This window comes from Haliotis asinina, chromosome 1 (genome assembly GCF_037392515.1).
Source record: "Haliotis asinina isolate JCU_RB_2024 chromosome 1, JCU_Hal_asi_v2, whole genome shotgun sequence".
Taxonomy (NCBI): domain Eukaryota; kingdom Metazoa; phylum Mollusca; class Gastropoda; order Lepetellida; family Haliotidae; genus Haliotis; species Haliotis asinina.
This window is the reverse complement of record NC_090280.1, coordinates 64815451-64840901: the sequence shown is the minus strand read 5'-3', so window position 1 is coordinate 64840901 and position 25451 is coordinate 64815451. Positions and strand designations below refer to the sequence as shown.

Below are 25451 nucleotides of genomic sequence, written 5' to 3'. Positions count from 1 at the left end.
TTCATAATCCATCTGTTTCCATTGCTCTTTTTCATAGTGGAGTTATAGCCCGTCTATACGGTGGCCTTGAATCATAACTTGTCTACGTGTGCGTTTTGCTTCTTGCTCAATCTTATGGTGTAAGTTTAATACAACCTCATTAAAATACACCTGCTTTTGATAACACCATTTAAATTCATTCCTCAGTTAATATAATGCAGATGATAAATAGCAATAAAATAAATACTTGAAATTCAAGTGAGACTACGAAAGTGGAGAAAAGGTAATTCCAAATAGATTTGACTATGAGTCACAATACTGAGACCTACGATCAAGGATATCGTACACACAAATATTATCAGGACGTGATTCGAATCCTGGAGATATTTAGAGGAAAGTAACTATGTTAGCTAAATATGTTACATTAGTTCATTAATAGAGAAAGAAATGTAAAAAAACCAAAACAATATGCGAGAGCATATATGCATATCGTCATTTTTTTTGTCATTGAGTATTTGGGAGTGCGTTTAGTTTTGCGCCGTTTGTAACACTATTGCGGCAATATCACTGCAAGGGACACAAGAAATGGGCTTCAGAAACTATAACCATGTGAGGAATCAAACTGGGATCTTCAGCGTGAACCACTAGGCTACCTCAGTGTTCCCGTGTGGTGAGACAATGCTTTAACCAGCAGGCCACTCCCGACTCTAGAAACACAACACTAGAAACACAAGCGTGTATGCTTAAAAATATACATCAATATGTAACAGGGATATTGAGCCAAGCAAATGGCTTTTCATATTCTACAATCTATCTGTCCATATACAACTTCTACGCATTTGTACATGGAAAGCATATTGTTTCCTGAGTGTATTATCAAAAACATATATAGTCTACAGTTTAATATATCATTTTATTCAAAGTGACTTTAATACAACTATGAATGTCAGCAGTGAGAAAATATAAACCGGCACAAATGATTAACGATCAGTTCTAGATGCCATAAAAATAGCCTCACTTTGCCATATCTTATCTCTTCTCCGGGGAGCCAATAGAAAGATACAAGCCATGTCTTAAGAATCGTTTACCTTCTTGAAGACCCGGTATTGGCTATGACTACCGTTATGCATATAGCATGTGCCGGCTGTCAGTGATCTGTAAGCCTATATGTGTATCTATCTTATCGTTATTAAGATAAAAGCTGCATGTGACTGCACATACAGATATGATCTGATTTATACAACTAACGCCTGTGAACACCTACCGCGCTCTTGTTGAAGTGCGAATGTGTGTTACTGAGGAGTTGTGTATTTCATCAAAGCTGACAAAACTAGCATACAACACTGGGCAAATATTGACGTTATGTGCAATGCATTAACACAATCAGTCGTGCGCCATATGTCGAGTATCATCTGTAGTGTAGGGATCAGTTAAAGGCCTGGCTGACTCCTCACGACGTACCTAGGATCTAGTGGTCTCCTGTGCCTATTTCGGTGGCAATGGCTAGCGTTACGGGGTCAGGTGGTAGACAATTGTATCATAAAACAGCAGCGAAAGGTGTCCGAGCCATATCTTAGTGTTCCGTAAATGTACATTGTATACTATCCAAAGATTATTTTATTTGTATTTTTATATCTTTCTATTATCAATTAGGTTATGTTTTAATAGGTTACGTTAGCTTCGTTCTATCACCACTTCGCGAACACCTGCCATCATGACTTTCTGATAGTGTTTTGAAAACATATACTTATGTCATAAACAGAATTGTACAAATAACTCTACTTTCAGAAGAGATTCCATGTACTTATGTGTTTGCTGTTTTGCTTGCATTGTTGCTTAATTATACGAAATTAAATATGTACAACACAAACCTTTCCATATTTATAACAAAACCTTGTCTTGTATTACGAACATGTTGATGAATCAATTAGCAAGGTCATCGGGTGTTTGCAAAAATGGTCAGCATGTACTGAGTGGTAGGTAACACTAGTCACGAGGACATGCTCGTTTAAGACTTTTATTCAACTAAACAAGAACCGACGAGAAAATATGGCACATTTTGAAATTGAATTTTTGACCCTCATGTTTGGAATCTGGAAATATTTTCCAAAGATTTACCGTAAAGTGTTCTAACTTTGTTTTGTGAGAAGATTGTATGAGACTTTAGGAAATCGACTGAGAATCACGGATGATTTTTTTTCCAACGTTTGAATTCCAAACAGAAAGCCAGCTTCTTCCTTCATTCATTCAGGATTATGAATAATCTTCGAGATACAAATGGGTTTTTTTCATTAATTGTGATAAAACTTTTGAAACGAGAAATGCCGTATTGAATACGGCTCCTTTTAGTATCCCGATGCATGGTTTGGGCAGATGTCTTCCGTTGTAGACCTCCTAGTCATCTATATCGAATTATCAGATGCGTTACTCGTTTCAGTGGGAATAACATCAACAGTTTTTATAGGGCGCACTTTGGATGACACCAGGCCGGAACGAAATTGATTTTTGTCAGTGCCATCTTTTTCAGTTTTTCGTCTGACATTATCACACATTAACTTAACGAGCATGGGATAACATTCAAAGCTTTCCTCCTCTGCACTGCACCGGTTATAGCACATTTCGACAACATTGTAAAGCTCTGATCCTAAATGGTAGGATTTAGATTTGATTTTTGCGTGGTAGTTTGATGAATATTTGAATAACCTACTGGGGTTATTATTGTCAAAAACAGTGAGGTCACTTCAAGAAGTGAGTATTATATAATGAGATGCCATTTCCATGTTGTGATCGAGAGGGAGTGGCGCTGTTGTCGGCAACGTCTCTGTCACGAGTTAATGTTCCCCTCGCATCCAAAATGGGCAGGACGGCAGAATTTCTAAAGGAGCATCCCTATTTCAAAATTGGCATGCTATGACAAATCTCTAAGTATTGTGTGAAGTTATTCTTGCATATGAGTCTCAGGGGCTCAAAGCCTAGTTATTTCATTTAACTTCAGCATGAAATAGAAAAACGCTTAGCATCTTGAAGGAACCTACACAGACATGGTGGTAAACAATAAACAATAGATCATCATCAAACCTTAAATTACATTCACCTCGAGATATTTTAAACCTGACATGAGATGAAGCCGCGACACAGTTTGGAACAAACAAATGAAAAGTTCATTTGCATGTTTGTCCACCTCGTAAGTGACTATCAAAAGCTTATTATATTATATTTGCAGTGTATAATCCACAACCAGTCCGCAGTGAATTGAAAGTACACTTTTAGTAGCACTTTTAGACAACACGAATGTTGTATTTTTAACAGTTTCTCAAAACAGTTTATGTCTTAATGCGTCATGGTTTGGTATTTGTCCTTATGTATTTACAACAGGCGTTCGGAGAACACCTGGTGTAGGATTTTTTACAAGAACCATTACAATTAAGAATAGATGTGCCTGTCTTTCACAGGTACGTATGTCACAAACAGATGCCAGAAAAGATCCTTAGCTTCAATCAAGAACCTTTCAATGGACTAAAGATAGCCTTGAATGTGTTTGTCTTGCCATCACGCCTTCGTTTAAGAAAACCGTCAATTCAGTACACAGCGATCGGTAAACCATCGCCGGTTCACTAAGACAGGGAACACGACATACCGCGAAGAGGTCAGTTAAAGGGCGGCGATTATGAATTGGGCTAATAACTGCTACTTTTGAAAATGAATGTTAAAACCATCTGGGAGTGAGACAAGCAGAGGTACATGCGAGTTCACCTATGTTTGTATGTGATGAATGTTTGCTCATGTACGTGGTTACGTAAACAAAACGCTGTAGATATCTGAATGATTGAGCTAAAAGGGAAAAAAAGATGAGCATAAAAGCTGTTGCACCTGTGACTAGTGTTGGTCCAAGGATGTTTATACATACAGGACAAAAATAAAGACTGACTTTCGTACAAAATATCATGTACTTCAGTGCGGTGGCTTGTATAGGTGTTTTGGAAGGAAGCATGCTTCATGGATTAAACCTCTACCAGATGAGTAACTATAATTTCATGAATACAGAAAACGCGCAGCGCAGAAAACTAGTTCGTACACCCCGGAAGAGGGTAATTATTGTAGTATCGAAAGAATGCAATACCAAGCCAGGCAGATGTATAAGTTAAAATAGATAGGACACTAGAGAATTAATTTAAGACGGTAAGAAATGAAGGCATAATAGTGTAGAGTTACCGTAAAAACTATCGAATTTTGTCTCATGTAGATTGTACAAAGTTTTGTCAAATATTGGCACATCAGGATGATTTATATTCAGTCAGAAAGAGACATGTATAATCGCTATCAAAGAGGACTGATTAGAGAAGCATTGACAGAAACACAAAATGAAGAACATAAATATTGTTCAACAACACCAAGGCGATGTAAGTCAAGGCTTGATAGTGGTAGTGTATTTCCAGCTTATTTCTGTTTTCAGCGGTGTGGAGAACGAGGTAGAACTGAGGTCTGCCAGCTGGTGAAGAACATTCACACAGCACCATTGTGCACAGTGACCGGGCACATTGCAGCACAATATCGTAAATCTACTGTAACTGTCTAAGATTTAATTAACGCGTCTGCACCAAATACTGCATCTAATCAGTTGGTGCGATGCTCTTCTCAACATGTGCATCCTTAGTAATGATACAGGTTGATTCTGTTCGCCGTCAGACATACCTGTGAAACCGTCCAGGTGCGCTCCTTTGCCAACGTCGGGTTATCAACAGAGTCCGTGTTTATTTCTTTGCCCGAGTTATTACAGTTAAAACCGCGGAGATATAATAAATCTGTAAGTTACATATGGCAGGTTGATTGTAAATAATTTGTAGCACTGTAACGATTGGATGTGATCTTTGCAAATAATTAGTATTGAAGGAGAGATTATCTACACTTTCTGTAAACCGTGTTTTTTTTCCAGCAGGGATTGCCAGTCATGGCCATTTTGTGTACTATCGCAGTGATCTGAACTCATTGTTCTCTGTGAGTACTTGGGACTGACATGACTTTCAGATATTCTGCAGAGCATACCCCTGGAGAATAGTCAGTACATACGAGGGGATGTAAAAAAGACATTCAATGAACTATATTCTCGACGTCCAAAGTTTGTAAAGTTACTATTTTAATTTGGAGGGGACAGTAAAGCCATGTCCTAGGTTTGTCTGACATGAGTAATGCCGTTCACGAAATATGCGTCATCACAACAGATTGGGATATAATATTTGTAAAGTAACTGCAGAACATGAAAGCGATATGTCATTTGGTACCTCTTGCGTAATTGTATGTCCTCAGATAATATCATATAAAATATGTTCAGAATGGTATTGAATGTATTCCCGTCACAATCAACAGCCAAAGATTTGGAATGCTTTAGTAAGATTTCCACAAAAATTGTATCCAGATATTCAAGCTGGCACAGTTTACAATGTATTTTGAGCGGGCGATGGATTGTGTGACCATTCAGTATGTAGCTTAATCCCATGGCATCATGCATGAATAGTAAAAACATTAGAATGAGTTATGTCGTCATGATGAAGTCATCCGGAAGTGGGAGGGTAGTGTTTCAAATGCAAGATCTTTCAGTAAACATGAAGTCACTTTAACAAGCAATTGTAGATTCAAACAGCTTTTTATGCGCTTTAATTTGTCAGTTTGATTTTAGCGGACCTTTACCTACCTCAAACATACAAAATGGAGCTTGCATATTTTGTTTCCTGTAGTTTGTGATGCATTTTTCAGATTTTGCGATTTTGGGAGTACCAACATACAAAAGTCAAACAAAATGGGGATCGTGAGGATCACGACATTTAACATCCCCTTGTATTGTTTCAGTAGTTCATGGTCAGTCGTGAGGCGAGAGAACACATCATCGTTAAGTTCATATTTTTAATGCATATCGTGTTCAAACCAAACGTCATACACACAATATGATATATAACATCAAAACGGATCCATATAAAGTCTTAACAACAAATTCATTATAACACGATATTATAGACACAAGGCAAAGTGAATAGAAATCAATTCAAATACATATGGTGTATGTTGAATTTCAACAGGGTTTATTGGTTTTCAATTCAAGTGTATTGAATTTCAATTAAGTGTATTGGATTTCTATTCAAATGTATTGACTTTCAATGCAAATATATTGGATTCCAAAGGAGTGTATGTAATTTCATTTTGAATGTATTGATTACAATAGAGTGTATCTGATTTCAATTCAAACATATCTAAGTCCAATTAAATGTCTTGGATTTCATTTCAAATGTATTAAATTGACATTCTTGTTGACACTTCCGCTGCTTAAACGACCATTTGTATTTACAGGAGCACTGTTTGTGTTCACAAAGTAGCTTTAGCTGTCTGAGACTTTATTTGTAGTTTTTTGTGGCACCACACACTAAAATATTTTTATCAACTGTCGTCACTGCATCATCTTGTGCGCAGTAACTATTGCAGGTGCCCCTTAATCGAAAGCAGTGTTCAAACAAACATCCACCTTTCTATAACAGTGTGTTGTTAATGTGTTTCATAACACTGAAAAACAAGCAGATTTGTATGATTCTGTCAACACAACACACTCTGTACGCCACATACCCTTCACACGTGAGAAAAAAATAAACATGTTCAAAACCCACCTCCCCCATGGCAAGTTGGTTATAATGTGTCTACTTATCTTAAAACCGCTAAAGATGAAGAGCAGATGGCATCGCAGTTTCATTTTATACTTACACCAATAATTCTTTGAAAATTTCACATGAAGTTAAGAAGAATATCTTATCAAACAAAACTCAGCCCAAAAGCTGCATACACTTCTCAGTGATAATGAAACTTTCATAACAGAATTATTTTTCTTGCTAACGGACAGAAGTTTTAATTTCCCCTTAGAACCAATTTCCAAAGATCGTACGTTCTGATATGTCAAAGGAATGAGGACGGATGGGCAACACATACGATCAGTAAACACGTTTCTATCTTTACCTTTCAACTAGGTATGAAATATAATCAAGAAAACTAGTCAATGACGTGTGAATTTATGCAGTGTTTTTACTTGATGGTGATTATGTATTTCCGGTGAGTTTCCATGCTTCATCCAACGATATGAAAGATCGCTACACGAAATAATCTAACTAATGGCGTGGAATTCAAAACGAGCTGAATGTCGAGTTCAGGGAGTTTGGAAGATAAAGTTATAACGTCGAAATGAAACCAAATGTATGATATAATTATACAAGGTTCCCATTTAATCCTATGCCCTAGCAGAGGTGGAGTAAGACCGTCAGGTTCAGGGCGTGAGTCACTGTTAAAAGGATGTTTGCAGCTGTGTGTTTCTTCTCAGGTGAAACACGCCAGCAACTGGTGGTTTGGAGCTTGATTATCGAGGAGAGTGCTTGTAATAACTACGGGCAACCAATTAATAATTTTACTCTTACTTAGTTATTATTTCTTTATAGTCATTATATTTCTCTGTAACTTCCAAGCGCATTTTCAGTGGGCGATGAACATAAATTTGATTCGCTGTTAATAGAACCATGCAACTGCACACCGTTTACACGAACAGAATACTGTAAAAACAGCGGTTCCATACAAACAAAGTATTGAGCAGGTGCAGACATTAAATAATGCACTGCACTTCAATACACTCTTTCTTAAACCTGGGCCCCAATCCACAAAGCGTTCTTAGCGCTATGGCATTCGTAAGTCTATGGCAAACTGTACAGTTACGACAGGTCGTAACGTTACGAATACTTTGTGGAACGGGAGCCTAAGCCATGTAATGAAGACACCCCTTCAACCACTCTTCTTTCCACAATCAAGAATTGGATTTAACGAGATCCCGTACTGTCCATTTGTCCAAGAATAAATGATTATGACTGATAAATTTGTTTACCGGACAAGCTAGTCTTGTCTAAATGACACAGTTTAGGCAAACGGGCAAACATAGAAGCTTGGCACCGCACAGGTACATGCATATAGTGTCTTGGTAATGGTACAGTTCATCTGGAGAAGCATGGACGCTCCAGCGGTGTGGATGTTTATCAGGGCGAGTGTTCGGCAGCTGCTGTCTACATGATAGCTCCTGGGTTAATTTGCAGGTAGGCCAGCCAGCCGATCTTATCATCGTCTACAGAGGTTCTCACAGGGTTTTGCTGATGTAGGTCTCGGGATTGAGAGAAACGATAGATAGAGTTCCCACGTCACCGATCGGTGCCTGACAATGTCATTACGTCATGAATACGTCATGGAGATCCTTCCTATATGTCTGAGTTGAATCTTTCTAGGCGCTTGTATTGTTCGTGTGACTTGTGAACAATATACCATGAATAACCTATGTAGAACTCGTTCTTCACTTCCTCAACACGATCAGAGAGTGGTATAGATTCAACGCACCATCTTTTGATGTTGGTGTCAGCGATAAAGTTCTCAGATCTTTACTGTGTTGCGGAAACCAACAGCACGGCTATGGTGCAGACACATCTTTAAATATAGCCTGGACAAGTATTCGATTCGATCTCATACATTTCTGGTCCGCAAATTCGCATAGCAAACTGCCACCTATGCCCACTGTCACATGTGTTTTCTTTCAGTAGTGACAGTACATTATGAAAAACGAAAAATACAAAAGCAAACGTTTAGTTTCCCTCATTCCATTGTTTAAGTTCGAACGAAGAATACTGATGTGCTGAGCTACTGGATTTATCTACCTGTTTCTTCGCCATCTCTGGATTACCTCATGATATCAACTTGACTTAAAGATACATTCCTTAGCAACAATCTATACCATTCTCGCCAATCTTGATTTACTGCTACAATAAAGCTCTACAAGTATTTTAATACTTCACTTCATTGCATCAAACGCGTGACAGTGCAATGAATCTTCTAAAATTTCTCCCAGTAAATAAACCGTTATCATGCACATTTATAAGATACGAACATGTTATAAAGATGATATACTACTGACAAGCCGGGAGAAAGGAAATGTCTTAACATTTTCTCAGATTCCTGAAATTCTCCCAGCATTTTAGTCGGTATACAGAGATGTACCGTTAAACAGGCTGGTTTCCTTGGCAAGCATACCGTGTTATCAGAACGGTATGCAGTATTGTAACGTCCGTGGAACGTAACATATCAAAACCAGGTTCTCATATCGCTGTCTACCGATAAACTCCCTAATATTTCCCATGTGTAAAACTACTACCAGTCCCGAGAGGAACATCATTACGAGCCTGCTGTCCCTCAACCTGACACCTTGAATATATTACCATCGTGCTGCTGCTTGAACAAGCTGATGATTATATGATATCGGGATTCCCCATCCAATTAATTACATACTTAGAATTTGTCTAATTACCGGACAACAGTTATAAAGAGACGAACATTATCTGGACTGTTCCTACATTTCGAGGACAACATGAACCTGACCTTTAAGTTCAACATTTCATATGACGTCTTTACAGTAATTAACCGTTTTTAAATTGACCAAGGATGTTAATTTGAACATAAACATATGTTGATACTTAGTTGAGCATGTCACAATTACGAAATTTGTTTCATACAATATGTTCTATGTTGTATCTACAACATACATTTCCAATAGGAGTTTATATTCCATAGACGTTGGAAGTTAATACTGTTGGACTAGTTTTGTCATTCCCCATTTTAGCTTGTGTATTCATACTTCCGTCAAGCAATGAATCTTACTCAGCTTAATTTTTTAAACGAATTCAAATTACCGTAGATACAGATTTAATCATTTACAACACTAATATTTATTAATCGAATGCATCGCACTTTGAAAGAATACTATAACAGTGAAAATGAAAACTGATCTTAGAAACCTGAGTAACTGTGTAACAAAGCTGAAGGCGGGGCGGAAAAGGTGTTTTGTTTTTCAAAAGACTATCTGCGATTCGGTCACCTTCTCATTAACAGATGCAAAAAAATATGAAAAAATATGCTAAGTTTGAAAGGATCCCCAACATGTTTAATAAAAAAATTATTAATCACAAGACGGGGACAACATGACAGTCATAGCTTATATTGTTTTGAACATTAAACAGTACTTCTTCAAACTGACGTTTGTGAGATAGTTCCGAAGTAAACATTTTCCTTTGATGCCACTATTAAACACGAATGCCAGAGCGTAGTCAGTCTTAGTATTGCACAGTGTGGTAGATCAGTGATTAAAGCGTTCTCTTGTAACGCCAAAGACCCAGTAAGAGTTCTCCGTGAAGATTTAGATTTGGCTAAAAAGCAACATATCTGTGAATGTACCATGTTATCAGTAAGTTAGTTCTTTTTTCGCATTATTTCCTTTAACATATATATGACAAGAATCAAACTCGGCTCTTTCATTAGCACGTCGCCACCCGACCCTGAGACCCAACCGCCAGTACGAGTGTTATACGACGTCATTAGTGTCATTCCAGGCGTACTTCTCTTGTTCCCAAAACGAGGACATGTGCAGCGTTTAACGTGCACGTCAAACCACATTAGGCAGATGCTAATATCATCCAGATTTCATATCGGAAAAATGGTTCGTTGATGTGCGACCTTGTTACCTCTTTGGATATCCTCTGGCATCATCTTCACTCGGGATGAGCGTCTTGGTAACTGAATACCGTAGCATCTACAGCTATACATGTCATAGTTGATTATTCTGTACTTCATGGCCCTACACTCAAACGACGAGAAGGGTGGCTGCTGCATGAACGGAGGACGAAACGGATTGAGGTTCTGCGTAGTGATATATACGATCGTGTCACATGGTCCGTATAGTTCGATGGTGGGTTAGTTCAATGACTCATTTCAGATGTAAGCGTTACGACTGTCGTAACCCCAATAATGTAGCACACCCTTTGGTTGTAGTTGAACGTCAACCACAAATAGGAACAGTGATAATGAGTCTTAGCCTGAAGGGATATATTTAAACTACATAACATTTTACCACTTATTTTCGTAAATTATATACAGTATATATGGAGTATGGTGGTGGGCTACCATATATGGATTATAGTGGTGAGCAACTGGTTAAATGACAAGGGTGCTAATATTTTCTTCTCTAATGTCATCTTTTGTGTGTGTCTCGTGATATATTCAAATATAGAGCCAGCAAGACCCTCATAATTGTTAGACGTATGGATCTGAATAAAGATTATTGGCTAGAATGACCTCTAGATCTGGACAGTCCATGACAAGGTGCCCATGTGGATGAGGAGCTTATCAACCTATGTTAAGTCACGCTCCCTATGACAGTAATAGTTCCAGATCCTCATATTTGAAGTGGGCGGTAGGGTAGCCTAGGGGCTAAAGCGTTCGTCCGTCCCGCCTCTTTAAGCAACCAAACAACCCCTTCAATTCTCATATAAATTTACTCACTCATAAACACTACTTTTGATATCGGTCAATGGCCTACATAAAACGTGGCATGTGATATAAATACGTCGGTATCAGGTTTGAGTACCCTATACAGACGAGTAAAAAGTGTGTTCGCGTTCAAAGCATACGGCTTAAATATTTCCCCAAGTCACAGTGTGCCATCCCCTCCTGCTGCATCATCAACGTAACAAGCTGCATCTCCCACGCACAGGAAATGTTTATCGTACCTGCTGTATCATCTATCGGTTCCCGCCTTAAGAAACTACAACTATACCAGCACCATTACAACGTCAAGCACAACGCCATCTTGTCGACCATGAGCAAAGAAAAACAAGCTAAACATAATTATCTGCATCAGAGGCAAACATGCCTTGGGTAGGTCATAGGCTTCGACCCTTGATCTCATTAGAAATTGAACACTTTACCCACAGCCCTATAAACCATAGTATCTCGTTACTTCAATATTCTCCAACTATTCTTAGCCCTCCAGACGGCAACACAGAAGAGGCCATGCTAGGATAACTACCAGTAGGTGAAACTTTTGTTCCAAACAGCTTGCCGCATGTTTACTTTTTTCTGAGAAAAGAAGAGGGCAATGCATTGAAATCATGTGGTTTGTGCACTTTTAAATACATGCCCTTCATATGAAAATCTCTTAATGGTTTACCTACACCGGTTCCATTGTAGACTGGGGGTTAATCGGATATATGTGTTTACCTCCGTTTGGTCTTCTCTGAAGATTTGATGTGCTGTTTAGAGATGCAACGGTCGTTTGGGCTACCGTCAAATGTGTTTATATGACGAAGTGTTAATCGTTTCGTTTACTCCTGTTTGAGTAGTGATATTGCACTTATCGTGTCTTCCATCTGCCAGGATCGGATTCAAGTGTATTGTCTGGCTTGGTGCGGCGAATAGGTCTCTCACTGAGATTTGGTAAAGTTCATAATGGATAACGAAACGTAGAGATCCAATAAAACATGAAACCCAGTTTGAACGTTTACACGTGATGAGCTACTTCACACAGCAGACAATTCTTTAGTGTGTGAAGACGTCAGAACGTTTCGTGAACTTCCTTATCGTGTTAAATAATGAAATATACATACAGTTGAAAGAGGTGGGTGAGTGAGTGAGTTTAGTTTTACGCCGCTTTTAGCAATATTCCAGCAATATCATGGCTGGGAACACCAGAAAATGGGCTTCATACATTGTACCCATGTGGGGAATCGAACCCGGGTCTTCGGCGTGACGAGCGAACGCTTTAACCACTAGGCTACCCCACCGCCCTGAAAGAAGAGGTTAGTGGAAATCAGATACTGCGTCACTTCATGATAGTGGGAGTGAGTTTGGTTTTACGCCGCTGTCCATATGTGTACGCTGCATATGGCAATATTCCAGCTATATGGCGGTTTCATGATAGATACTATGAAAACAAAACTAGATACTTCATCTCAATACTCATTGGTTAATGGTTGATTGGATTACCGTCACTTGATATGTAGACCATACATATGTAACAATACCCAATATCACAGAAGCTAGGGAATATTAACCTTGAGATGTCCTGACTCCGACCCAGAAGAAATGATATACTGAGTTTTAGTGTAAAGAGGACGAACCAGACGAAAGTATTTTTGACCAGTGTCCGCCTTAAATACCTCGTATCATCGAAGAGTGAGTGTGATTCATAAATACATCCTTCTTTTTCTTACGTTAAAGCTTTTACAACGTATATAGCAAATGCAAACGTACGGTTTTGTGCTATGAGCGAATGAAAATTGAATGAATGAAAATTGAAATATAACACACCACACCTGCACATTACATATGGTAATCTACAAAGCAATGTAATTATCTGCCGTATATGATTAGTGGTTGTAGCGTTCCGTTCACAACGCTCATCATCTGCAACTGGGCCTCGACTAAAGTGGCCCTTTACTGTTCTTGTTTATGTAAATGCAGTTCCCTCCAACACAGTTATTGCCACCTACAAATGGAATGTGGTCAGAAGATCCCCCCCCCCCCTGCTGTGAAACAACAAGCCTTGCTAATGGTACACGATTTGACCACTAATCGTTATGTACAGGAAGCGAATATGACGGATAGCCCTGTCTAGAACACACGTGAACATGTGGATTAGGTTGAGGAGAAAGACGATGCCGTTTCTCCAGGCCTTACAGTATGTCTGTCATGCGCTCCCCTGCTTCACCTACGCTCACAAACTCCATACTCCCACTCTGGTTGTTTCTTCTGGTGTAGAAAATGTAGGTTTCAATACCATGCGGTTACAACGCCCATACTACACTGAAGCTTAAATATGAAGGTTGTAGGACTACACCTTATCGACATCTATCATCCTTTGACAAAAGATATTAAATCCTGCTACAACCGGAACTACTTAGAACTTTGGACGTGTCATTCCTGGAACGGATACACCAGATATATACCAGAACATTTAAATAGTTGTCTTATTCATACAGATACGGTTCTGTGGGTTTCTGTTTTTTAATGCGTAAGATTCAATATCAGTTATCAGTCTATTCTGAACATAGAATCGTTTTCACACAGGTTATGAGGATAACCACAGTGCAAGATAACATAACAGTTTAAACGGTAACACTATTCTTTTTAACCTTTATTTTCCTGCTATTCAAAACACTCAGATAAATAATATATTCACAGAAAGATAAAAGATGTAGTTACACTGCATTTAGGAGATCCTCAACATGTGCACCCCACATTGGACATTATCATACAGAACATGGTGTCTTGTGACGTCATAAGGCTTTACTTGATACACGGTGCTTTACTTGATACACGGTGCTGTACTTGATACAGCTGCTATTGCCACTTTCTCCATATGTTTACATCATTGTAATGATTTACACTGAGTGGATATGGAATGGTGCGTAGCCCGTTAAATGTGCACGAGTTATCGTGTGTGTGCAATTGCACTGTCTAGTAATAATACCATTGACATTTTGGAGTGCAGAGGTATTAGAGACTCGTTATTTGCAACGCAATTTTAGACTGATCTATACTGTATATGAGAGAACAATGCCCTGTTACAATAATGTTTGCAATTTTGTTGCAAAAGCTGAAACAAAATGTTAAGTTTTGTTTGTGACCTGGGACATATTTCTATTGTTGGATTACAGGGTGAGTATAGCTACAAGTAAACACCTTTAAAGGTTTGTTTGATTACTGTTAGGATTAATATATAAATAGAAATGAACAGCTATTTCACAGACATGTAGCTAGTTTCCTCCTATTATGTTTGTAATATAAATATATGGAGCCATTAGGGCAGCTGACGTCAAACTGTGACAGATAATGCTTGAACAGTGGCCCCTGTTTAGTGTGTTGAATTTGTCTTTACGAAATCATTTTACTTTGGCCCTTCTATGAAATAATTTATAATAATAATGCTGCTTGAACACATACAACGTCAGCCACAGATTTGCATAACATAAAAATGTAGGTCATCGCAAATATATGGGATAATGTTTTCCCCTAAATGCGCATGAGTGTAGTATTATCATAATATCGTCTAACTGAGGTAGACAACATTTGATGAATAAATAATAAACTCACCGATTGTGGTCATCACTGTAATGGCGTAGAGTAAGGAACTAGCAAATGACCATTGCATTTCGGGGACGTCTGCGTCACTCTGGTCCTTCCCATCCCACCCATGGTCTTTTGTTTCTTTAAACACTGTCTTTTGAAATTCCTTTAACTGTTGATCCACAAGTGCAGTAAAGTTTTCATGTCCAATCTCAGACAAGCTTAGTTCTGTTGCATGCTGCAGCATTTTGTCAACCATCTTAATCCTTGTTTCTCTGATTTTCGTTTTAACCTTATTCTCGAAAGGTCCTTCAATTGCCTTAAATATGAAGCCCCCCATGATAGTATAGGCAACGACAAGAGAGCACAGTCCAATGTGTGAAAAGAGGAAAGCAGTGGCTTTCTTACAACATTGTATACACTTTCTTCTCCTTTCTCTCATTGTACTCTCTCTTCTACTACTTAACCTCTTTGTTCTATTTCTTGCAAGGGGAGGAAGAGGTTCTTCACTTTGAATGGGTTCATCAGACGCTACAGGTTCAAACCTGATTTGTTTCCTGGGAAGATCAATCGAAACATCAGGTTCAATAATTTCATCATCAAGTATGTCAGTCTCTTTGATGTCGGCCAGTTTGCTGAGATTTATCTCATTCTCAATAAGAAACATGTCCTTAACAGGATCCTGATCTGAAATATTCTTTTTCTCTTCCAGTGCCTTCTTCTTCCTTCTGCTGGCGATTCGCTGTTTCAGAAAAATTAACGTAGTAAAAGACAATTTCTTTGGTTTGGGCATTGAATCAGCTTCAGTTGTATTCTTCTCATTCTCATCCTTCTCTGTAATTTCAGGAGAAGTTTCATTGTCGGGTGAATTTTTATTAGAATCTTGCTTTTCACTTCCATTGTCCATTTCCTTTTCGTTATCAACAGTTCGGTTATTTTCTGGCTCTTCCACCCTGCTCAGTTTCTTTTCTTCTTCCTTGTTAGCATCTTGTACAAGTAATGATATCTCTTTCAACTTTTTCTTCTCCTTTTCCTTCTCCTTTTTCTCTTTCTTGTTATTCTTTTTACTCTTTCCAAAGAGTTTAGATTTGTCAGACAGATCAATTTCGGATGTTTGTGTACACTTGTCATACATCACTCGAACAGGAGACTTTTCTTCATCTTTAACAACTTGTGCCTCCATTTTTGTTTCGATGGCCTCTTCATCGACTTCCTTCTTCCTTCTAAATGATCTCCCGGATTTACGGCGCCTCTTCTGAGATTCACGTCCTCTGTTGTCCAGGGTTTTGTTCATGTCGGCAATCTCAGTGTTATTCTCAATGTCATCACTTGTCTCGGGCGATTTCGTCGCCTCCTTCTTTGCAGACTGTATTTCTTCATCATCTTTGTCCTCCTTAGGTTGCATTTGTTTTTTCTCCTGCTGTTTACACTTATCGACATCAGTGGTTTGGTCGGTTGTTGCCTTGTCTTTATCAAGTACTGGCTCTTGTCTTTTCGGAGAAAATGTTCTTTTGTATTTCCTCTGGACGCTGGTCCCCATTACAGGAACTCCGTTTCTCTCTCCATTCGTGTAAGCATGCTCATGCCCTGTTGTCTCCTGAGATGGTTCGCTGACAGCTGAAGGACTGCGATGACACTTCTGTGTCAATTTGACGGGTTTTTCAAGCACAGTCAACCCCTCCCCATCACTTAGGGATCTATCAATCAGATGAGGCACTCCCAAAGTAATCTTAGTATTTTTCGTTTTATCTTCGTTCTCTTCACGAATTTCAACAACTGGGCTCATCTCAGTTGATGTCTCCTCAGGCTTCCGAGTTGGAGACAATGATTTGTGCAATTCGTGTACCTTAGCTATACTGTCAAGTTTAGATCTCGGAGATGGACTCCTTGCTTTTTCTAGTAGTAGTCGACTTGGGGATAAATCCCGTCCTCCACTCATCGACATAGACGAATGGGGATTTGGTGAACGACTGAGTTCTAAAAAGAGTGACAATGATTTTTTCCTCCGTTTCCTCTGTACATCCATAATAGCATTTTGCCACCGGGAGATAGCTTTAGATGGGGGTACACTAGACACAGCAACAGTGGGAGTGATTTTCTTATTTCTGTGGTATATACCTTCCATAGGGGCGACAATGCTCTCACCTTCACCAGCATTAAGTTCTTTGTCGTTCTTCGCGTCCTTTGGATTACTAGAAATATCCTCAGCCTCTTTGGCTTGTACGTTAGATGTCGCCTTCTTAATAGTAGCATGTTGAAGGTCCGCAGGAGGCTTCACCTCAACAATATTCGTCTGCGTCGTAGACGTGTCTTTTTCTAACAGATTAGCTATATCATGTACCATCACCTCAATTTGAGTCTGTGGTGATTCTCTCTCTGATTGTGCAGTCTTATCATTTTTATTCTGCCCATCATCCTGCGACCTGGGCGATATCTGAGGCGCATTATCACTGATAATATTATCATCACTGTCAGCCTCTATGCTCACACGTCCTGACTTCAAACCTTTTCGTTTTTTGCCTGACCTGCTTTTCTTTTCTCTCGGCAAAGTAACGCTTCCCCTTACTAAGGCACTAGCGCTGTCAACAGCATCTTTACTTTCATCAGGCTTGTGTTCATTAGTTTTATCTCCATGCGAATCTACAGAAGTAATGTCTGGCAGAGATGCAGTTCTCGTTCTTTCCTCACCCACTACCTCAGTTTCAATCTGTTTGTTCAGACTGGACAACGCATATCCGGATGCCACTAACCTCCGTCGCCTCTCCTTCTCTGCATCCCTCACGGTCATCCTCCGTAATCTGTCCCTGGGTTGTTTGGTAATGTCATACACTTCATATGTACTGCTTCTATTGTCACAGCTTCTGGACCCTCGTTTAATGTCCTCCGCACTCTCGTGTCTCTTCGTCCCGGTATTCTGGTCAACTTTTGACAGCTCAGTCTCAGATTTACTCCTCCTTCCACGGCTCTCAGACCTGCTTTTCCTTTTAAACCACCCTGACAATCGCTTCCTTGACCCGCTCAAAGAACGTGTCTTCTGTTCACGCGAGTTTATGGAATGCTGACGAGCTAAAGTACCCGACGAAATTTCTTTCATGACGTCGGCCTCCACGGGTTCAGCTGCCCCGTCAGAGGTAACTTTGGAATGTGAACGTTTTTTCCGACCCCGATTTTTACTCTTTTTCCGAGAGAGTCGTTTTCCTTTCTTTTCAGCGGTATCTTCTGTGCCTCTAACCATCTCTCCATCCACTTGTTCACTCTCACCTGTTACGTTTGAATCCATTATGCCATAAATTCCACAGTCTCACCTTTTGGAAAGTATTCATGCACAGATTATACAAGAATTTTTCTCTCTCTTTCTCACCTTTCTATTGGGTGCACACTCTCCCTTAATGCTCGGCGTATCCATGATATGAATGGTAATTAGGTTTACACAAGCCTCTATGTGGAAAGAAGGTGGCGATTTTAAGGCATTCCATCCTACCAAAGCGCATCCGTCTGTTCACTGACAACTTTTCTGAATCTCACGGCAGCAGAGCCAGCCACTGCCAATACACCAACCCAATCAACCACCAAAAATAGCACGTACCTGATCCATCATCATCATCATCATCATAATAACTTGCACACGTGGAAATCGGAAATCCTTCCACAAAGTCCTTCACTAATTAATATCCATCAATGAAAAAAAGTGCAATGAATATTCCTACAGGAAAATATCCTTCACAGTGTTCGACACGGCAGCAATGCGCGCCTGCCGCCTACCCACATGCATCTAGCTGGGATTGTAACGTACACCTCTGACTTGACTATGCTGCCTCTGTGGTAAGTGTACGGATATGAAGCTCCAGAGATTGGGAGGTACTCGCTATCCAAGTGCTGGGCTACAGTGGCGGAATGAAAGGCCAGGCTCGGCAGTTCGCAAGTCCCTCCACGCACACACGTGAAGAGTATTCCTTGCTCTGCCGATAACATCACCTCTCCACAGCGTAGAAATTACCAAACACATTTATTTCTTTATTTGCGTTTTTACAATGCTGATTTGAGGTTGTTGAGTGATTTGGAATGGGTTAACATTAAACGCAGAGAAATGACATTAGCTGCATTGTAAATTGAGTATGAAACTAGATGCCACGGGCTGCTGGTCTGTTAAACAACACTTCCATGCTGTACCTGTTCTGTTACCAGCCCATTCTTCAAATATCATCTGTTACAAAATGCAAAAACTAGCCGTCTGTTGTGTGTGTTTAACATTTCTCTTGAAAACGTAATAACCATTTCTTCATATAATTATTTCCGGATGTTTAACTATGCCTGCAGACACTTGTAGAGAACATGCTTTGAATACCCATTGTGGAGTAGGGATATGCAGCAAGAAAATACGAATCATTACACCATAGTTACTTCGATGCTGCCCACATATATGGCTTTCCACGTAATTATGTGTCTGGTTCATAAGTCATATCATACAGGAGATTCCTTGTCATGGCGATTGCTACCTTGAAACAGAACATAACTGTAACTGATACTTCAATAAAATCTGCAAACTAGGCAGTAGTAGTTCACGTTATAATGATCCGGACGATATGAGTTCAAGAGATGCTCATTTATTAATTGATGTTTAGAATGTTTGAGCACATGAAGGATTAATCATGTGACTACTCTCAATCTTGATTAGAGTTTCACATTTGAAACGTGCTTCATTAGCTACAGATAACTGTAAGAACAAAGTGTAAGGATCCCGTATCAACTTCTAAAAAGTCTTGTTCGGGGAGACCTGTAGATCTATCAAGAACAATGCATGTTAAATTATCAATCCATCCTTTGCATCACTGTTTCAGATGATGATGGTTCTTGCAAGGATGAACATATCAGTTTACATGTTATATTTCTGACTATATCCTCTCTCCAACCTACAGCAATGTTTTCCCAGTGGCTAAAAAGTTGTCCATGTTTAAAAGAGTCTCTACTTCATATTGTTTGAGTAGACTTCCACACTCGTACCAGTCTATTATCTAACCAAATCGCCCCACAGTATGAGAATAACGATTTCACACTAGCAAATGATTCTTTCTTGCATTTTTTTCATGCACCAACACTTAGTGTTCGGAATATATTACTAATATTAGTTTTAATGAGTATGCCCAGAAACTGTTTCGGTCGTGACACCACGCAACACGCTGCACAACTTTAGCTTCAATGCCCTCGAAGAAGCAGTGCCAGACGCGCTTAAGATCATATGCACATCACAACCACTTATCACAGGCCGACGCAAGCACAGCAGAAAACAATAAGTCTGCGCAAACTGCAATTACCGTTGTGACGGCGTGGGGAGAGCACTAATTGGTTCGACGTCCCAATACCAGCTGTGGAAAACGATGGCATTTGACACCAGTGTTTTCATTATACAGGTATTTTGTCGAGCTCTGCGGTTGATGTACGTAGTCCATGAAACCGATACTGGTTCGGAGTGTATGACTACAAAAATGGATCGTGGAGGGAAGGTCATATGAAAAACATCTCCTGGGTACATAGTCCTTGACGGTAAACAACGGCTTCTACCTGCGCATGTATGTTTCACAACATAGTTTAGTATAGACAGTAAATAGTAAATCCCATAAACTAAGTAAAGAGGTATTTTATACGTCAACATGTCAAATACGGTCTGTTTAGGACGTATGGTACTTTCTAAGTAGCGATTGTTTAAGCATGGCGATTGCTGGTGTATGCGCATGGCGGTGTTTAACCCTGTCAACTTGTAAATTCGGGAGACATTGAGTGTGCTTGATTGTGCCCCTGCAGATATCACTTATTTGGAACAAATGAATTCGCAATGACACGTTGGAGAACGTGTGCATGAATAAGCTGGTTTAACTTTACACCTTAATGATGATCTTGCATGCTGTCCATGTCTTCGCAAAACGAACACAGAGGTATAGTCACGACAGCGCCCAAGTAACCAACCGTCTGGTTCGCCTGTGGTCGTGGGGTGGAGTAGCCTACTGGTTAAAGCGACCGCCCGTCACGCATAAGACCTGGGTTCGATCCCTCACATGGGCACTATGTGGGAAGGCCATTTCTGGTGTCCCTCGCCGTGATATTGCTGGGATATACTAAACGCGGCGTAAAATCGTACTCACTCTTGTGGTTGGGCATTTATGTGTGCGTACGTTCAAGCGTACCTGGACTAATTAGTCTTCCGGAACATGAGAAAATAATGCAAGAAGAACGTTGACGTGATATTTGTATTTGAGGTGACAGTATGGCAACAGAGACTGACAATCCTGTAAACTCTTGGGGTGAATATGGAATGGAAGACTTACAACATTGCACAGTGCATTTTGCTGTCTACTAGTATTCAAATACGAACGTAGATCACCATGACGACTGTCAAAATATTCTCCCGTTCGGTATCATGAACTCGAAAACAACAGATAGCGGTGATTTGGACTGACACTGCAGAACACCTACAGACATCTTGCAATAACTGATTTATTTATTCACTCACTCATTCAATCTTTCCCTGATCTAAGACAGTGACATAATATCATGACAACATAAGTACAAACCGTTTACTGCTGGCTCTTAGGTATCTTGACCATTTTTCTAGATATCTAAGACACTTATCTAAATATCTAAGACTCTCATCTACATGTAGATATGTAAGATATTCATCTTGATATCCAAACCATTTGTCAACATATATCAGCCTCTCCTCTAGATAACCATTCATCTGAACATTTGACCCACTCGTCCAGATAAAAAAGCCACTTTTTGAGATATCTCAGCCTCTAATCTATATATCTAAAGCTACAAATCTGGATATCTAAGCCACTCATCTTGGTATTTAACCCTCCTATCTAAATTTCTAAGACTCTTACTTAGATCATTTAGGCTTTTAGATCATTAAGGTGCGTATTTGGATCTCATGTAGAAATTTCCGTCAGGTAATCGACGTCTTTTAATCCTTACACAGCGAAAACCTTCATAACACGACACTAGACTTCTAAGACCCTTCTATAGATCTCTTCCAAGGATGTGTATCGACACTACAGATCTCCTCTCTCTCTCTCTCTCTCTCTCTCTCTCTATATATATATATATATATATATATATATATATATATATATATATATATATATATATGTATCGACACTACAGATCTCCCCAATGGATATGTATCGACACTACAGATTTCCATGGATATGTATCGACACTACAGATCTACTCTAGAGATATGAATCGACACTACAGATCTCCCCTATGGATCTGTATCGACACTACAGATCTCCTCTGTGGATATGTATCGACACTACAGATCTCCCCTATGGATATGGATCGACACGACAGCTCTCTCCTGTGGATATGCATCGACACGACAGATCTCCCCTATGGATCTGTATCAACACAATAGATCTCCCCTATGGATCTGTATCGACACTACAGATCTCCCCCCTCTCTCTCTTACTCTCTCTCTCTATATATATATATATATATATGTGTGTGTGTGTGTGTGTGTGTGTGTGTGTATCGACACTACAGATCTCCCCAATGGATATGTATCGACACTACAGATCTCCATGGATATGTATCGACACTACAGATCTACTCTAGAGATATGAATCGACACTACAGATCTCCCCTATGGATCTGTAGACACTACAGATCTCCTCTATGGATATGTATCGACACTACAGATCTTCCCTATGGATATGGATCGACACGACAGCTCTCTCCTGTGGATATGCATCGACACGACAGATCTCCCCTATGGATCTGTATCAACACAATAGATCTCCCCTATGGATCAGTATGGACACGACAGATCTCCCTTATAGATCTGTATCGACACTACAGATCTCCCCTATGGATCTGTATCGACACTATAGATCTCCTCTTGATATACGTATCGACACTACATGTTCTCATCCTTGTTACTGTGTCTGGTGAACACGGGGCACAAAACATAACCAGAATGGAGCAGCGTTGTGACAGACATTAATTTACCAGAGTGAGTTGGTGAATTGTGTTTTGTGCAGCTTTATATATGGGATCTACACATTGTATCGATGTGGGGAATCAAAACAGTGTCAGTGGACGATTTAACCACTAGACTACCCCACCACCTCTCTTCCTTTAAACTTGTGTCCATAATTTACTCAACTCCGATGTCGACTGTCCGACATTCAACACACGTTCTGAGCTTTTAACCAAGATTAGCCATAAGGTACCGATATTACCTCTGGCACACTGACGTCATCGAGGCATCTCTGAAGCTTAATGAGAACCGATCCAGTGATAGAGAGGGGTGCTGGTGTTATCAGTTGCTATAGAAAAGCCATGCTATGTATTGCTATAAACCTCTCTTCATCTCCACTCTACTTGTTGAGTGAGTCATCAAACACACTACCTGTCTCTAAGCTTCTAAGCGCCAAGTGTGCACCAGACACCTGGTTGTTCCCTCGTGGGGCAATAGCTGGCTGCTCCTACCAATCCAACCACTTACTTCTATACTTTTAGCTGCGCTAAGGGTACAGCAGAGGTCATTATAATTAATCATCTTATGAAAGGTTCAACAACATTTCAACTAATTATGACCGTAAATCATATTTCTCAACCTTACTCATAGATTATACGACCTGACCTACCGCATAAAGATGTACAATATATAATAGGTAATACGTCATTTGTGTCATTGTTGCGCATACAGTCATATAGAGACATCTGAAATACTGAAGATCTTTCACGAAGTGAACCCGGAGCTAGTTTCCTGACATAAAGAAGTACAATTAATATTAATCATTTGTGTCATAGTTTACTCATACAGTCATATGGAGACGTCAGAAATTATATAACAGAAGATCATTGTATGGGAGAACCCGGAACTAGACATATCCCTCCCTAGCTGCCATTTGCCCACCTCCCAAACAACCAACTTGAATGTGCACCACTGCTTTTACTGGGATATACATGCGGGTGTTATAATGCACGTTGCAATGAAACTGTATTGTTCATGATCAAGGGCCACCTTTCCCTAAAATCTGAAAATAACCCACAGCACTGATGAGACTGAAGTGAACCTTACGAAGTCAGTAACAACTGATATCATGAAACGGTCCAGTAAGACCAGACACACTAAATAGCACCTTGAAAATCAGAACAGCCAACATCAGAGAAAAACGCATCTCCAGTCTGGTTCACTGAAATATATCCAGTGCTGATGATATACTCAAAGGTTGAAAGAGGAATCAACGCTTTTCGTCTCTCAGTGGATGAATTACCTGAGATTTATCAAATCATAAAATCAAATACAAAATCCAGATATAAATATGCTAAAATATAATATAAACATCGGCGCATTTTTGTGAGGTGTTAGAAATTGTACTACACTTGTATTGTCATTTTGAAATAATTACAGGACAATTTACATATATGTTCAGAAAGAACTCCTTCTTTGTTCGTATTTGCTACAGATTGTTGTAAGGTGTACAAAATTGTATACTGTCGCATTTTGATAATAGCAAAATGTCCTTAATCAGTGCAATGTTGAGGCGATGGTTGTGTATCTCATCGAGCCAAGTCACATGCAACCCCTGTGTTGTCCTCGCTATGCAGATGGTTGTATATAGAAGTGATTACAATTGTAAACAGACAGTCTGCCAAATAGGTTTAAAAGGTCCCAGACTCTAAGAATAATTGTAAGATGTAATTTCTACCAGATTGGTAATTATAGTCGCTTTGCGCCACCAGTTACCAACGTGATTGTCTTATAACCTTGCCTCACACACTCTGTAAGAATATTGGTTACGAGAGAGATATTATTTACATGCGGATGCATAGGCTTCAGCCGGAGGTTTTCATACATGTAGAACTGATGCTGGTGATTCTGTGCGTGCCGGGGGTAGCCCAGTGGTTAAAGCATCGAAGTATCGCACAGTGTTGCTAATAGCGGCGTAAAATCATACTCACCTACGCTATAATGGCAGGTGTAATTACATAAATGCAAATACATATGGAAGTGCTTACATTTTGAAGCATAACCGAACCATTTCGATGTATATTCATCCTTATTTTGGTCGTACAAATCTCCCTAAGCCAATGTAAATGCGGATAAACGAGTGAATGAGTAAATGTAGTTTTACGCCGCACTCAGCAATATTCCAGCAATATGGTGGCGGTCTGTAAGTAATCGAGTCTGGACCAGAGAATCCAGTGATCAACAGCATGAGCGTCGAGTCGCCCCATTGGGAACCGATGGCATGTTTTCAACCAAGTCAGCGAGCCTGACCACCCGATCCTGTTAGTCGCCTTTTATGACAAGTATAGTCGTCCTTTGTGGCAAGCATGGGTTGCTGAAGACCTGACTTACATTATTAAACCTGATAATGTACTTAAAGAGTGAGTAGTTTTAAGATTTAAACAGATACATGCTCTCTTTTACGTTGCATGAATGTGTGAACTATATACATTGGATAGATGTTAGCGGTCGTTCTTGTACACGTTATTGTAGTAGTGTTGTT

At 39.6% G+C, this 25451-nt stretch overlaps 1 protein-coding gene across 1 annotated transcript in view; it reads right to left on the bottom strand.

Annotated features, from left to right (window-relative positions):
- The window catches only part of LOC137296026 (uncharacterized), a 70854-nt gene extending 52154 nt beyond the window's left edge, over nt 1-18700 (bottom strand). The window contains exon 1 of the mRNA XM_067827667.1: nt 14962-18700. Within this exon, the coding sequence (XP_067683768.1) occupies nt 14962-18214 (3253 nt within the window). The 5' untranslated portion in view covers nt 18215-18700. The remainder of the gene's footprint in view (nt 1-14961) is intronic.
- Nucleotides 18701-25451: the final 6751 nt, after the last annotated feature.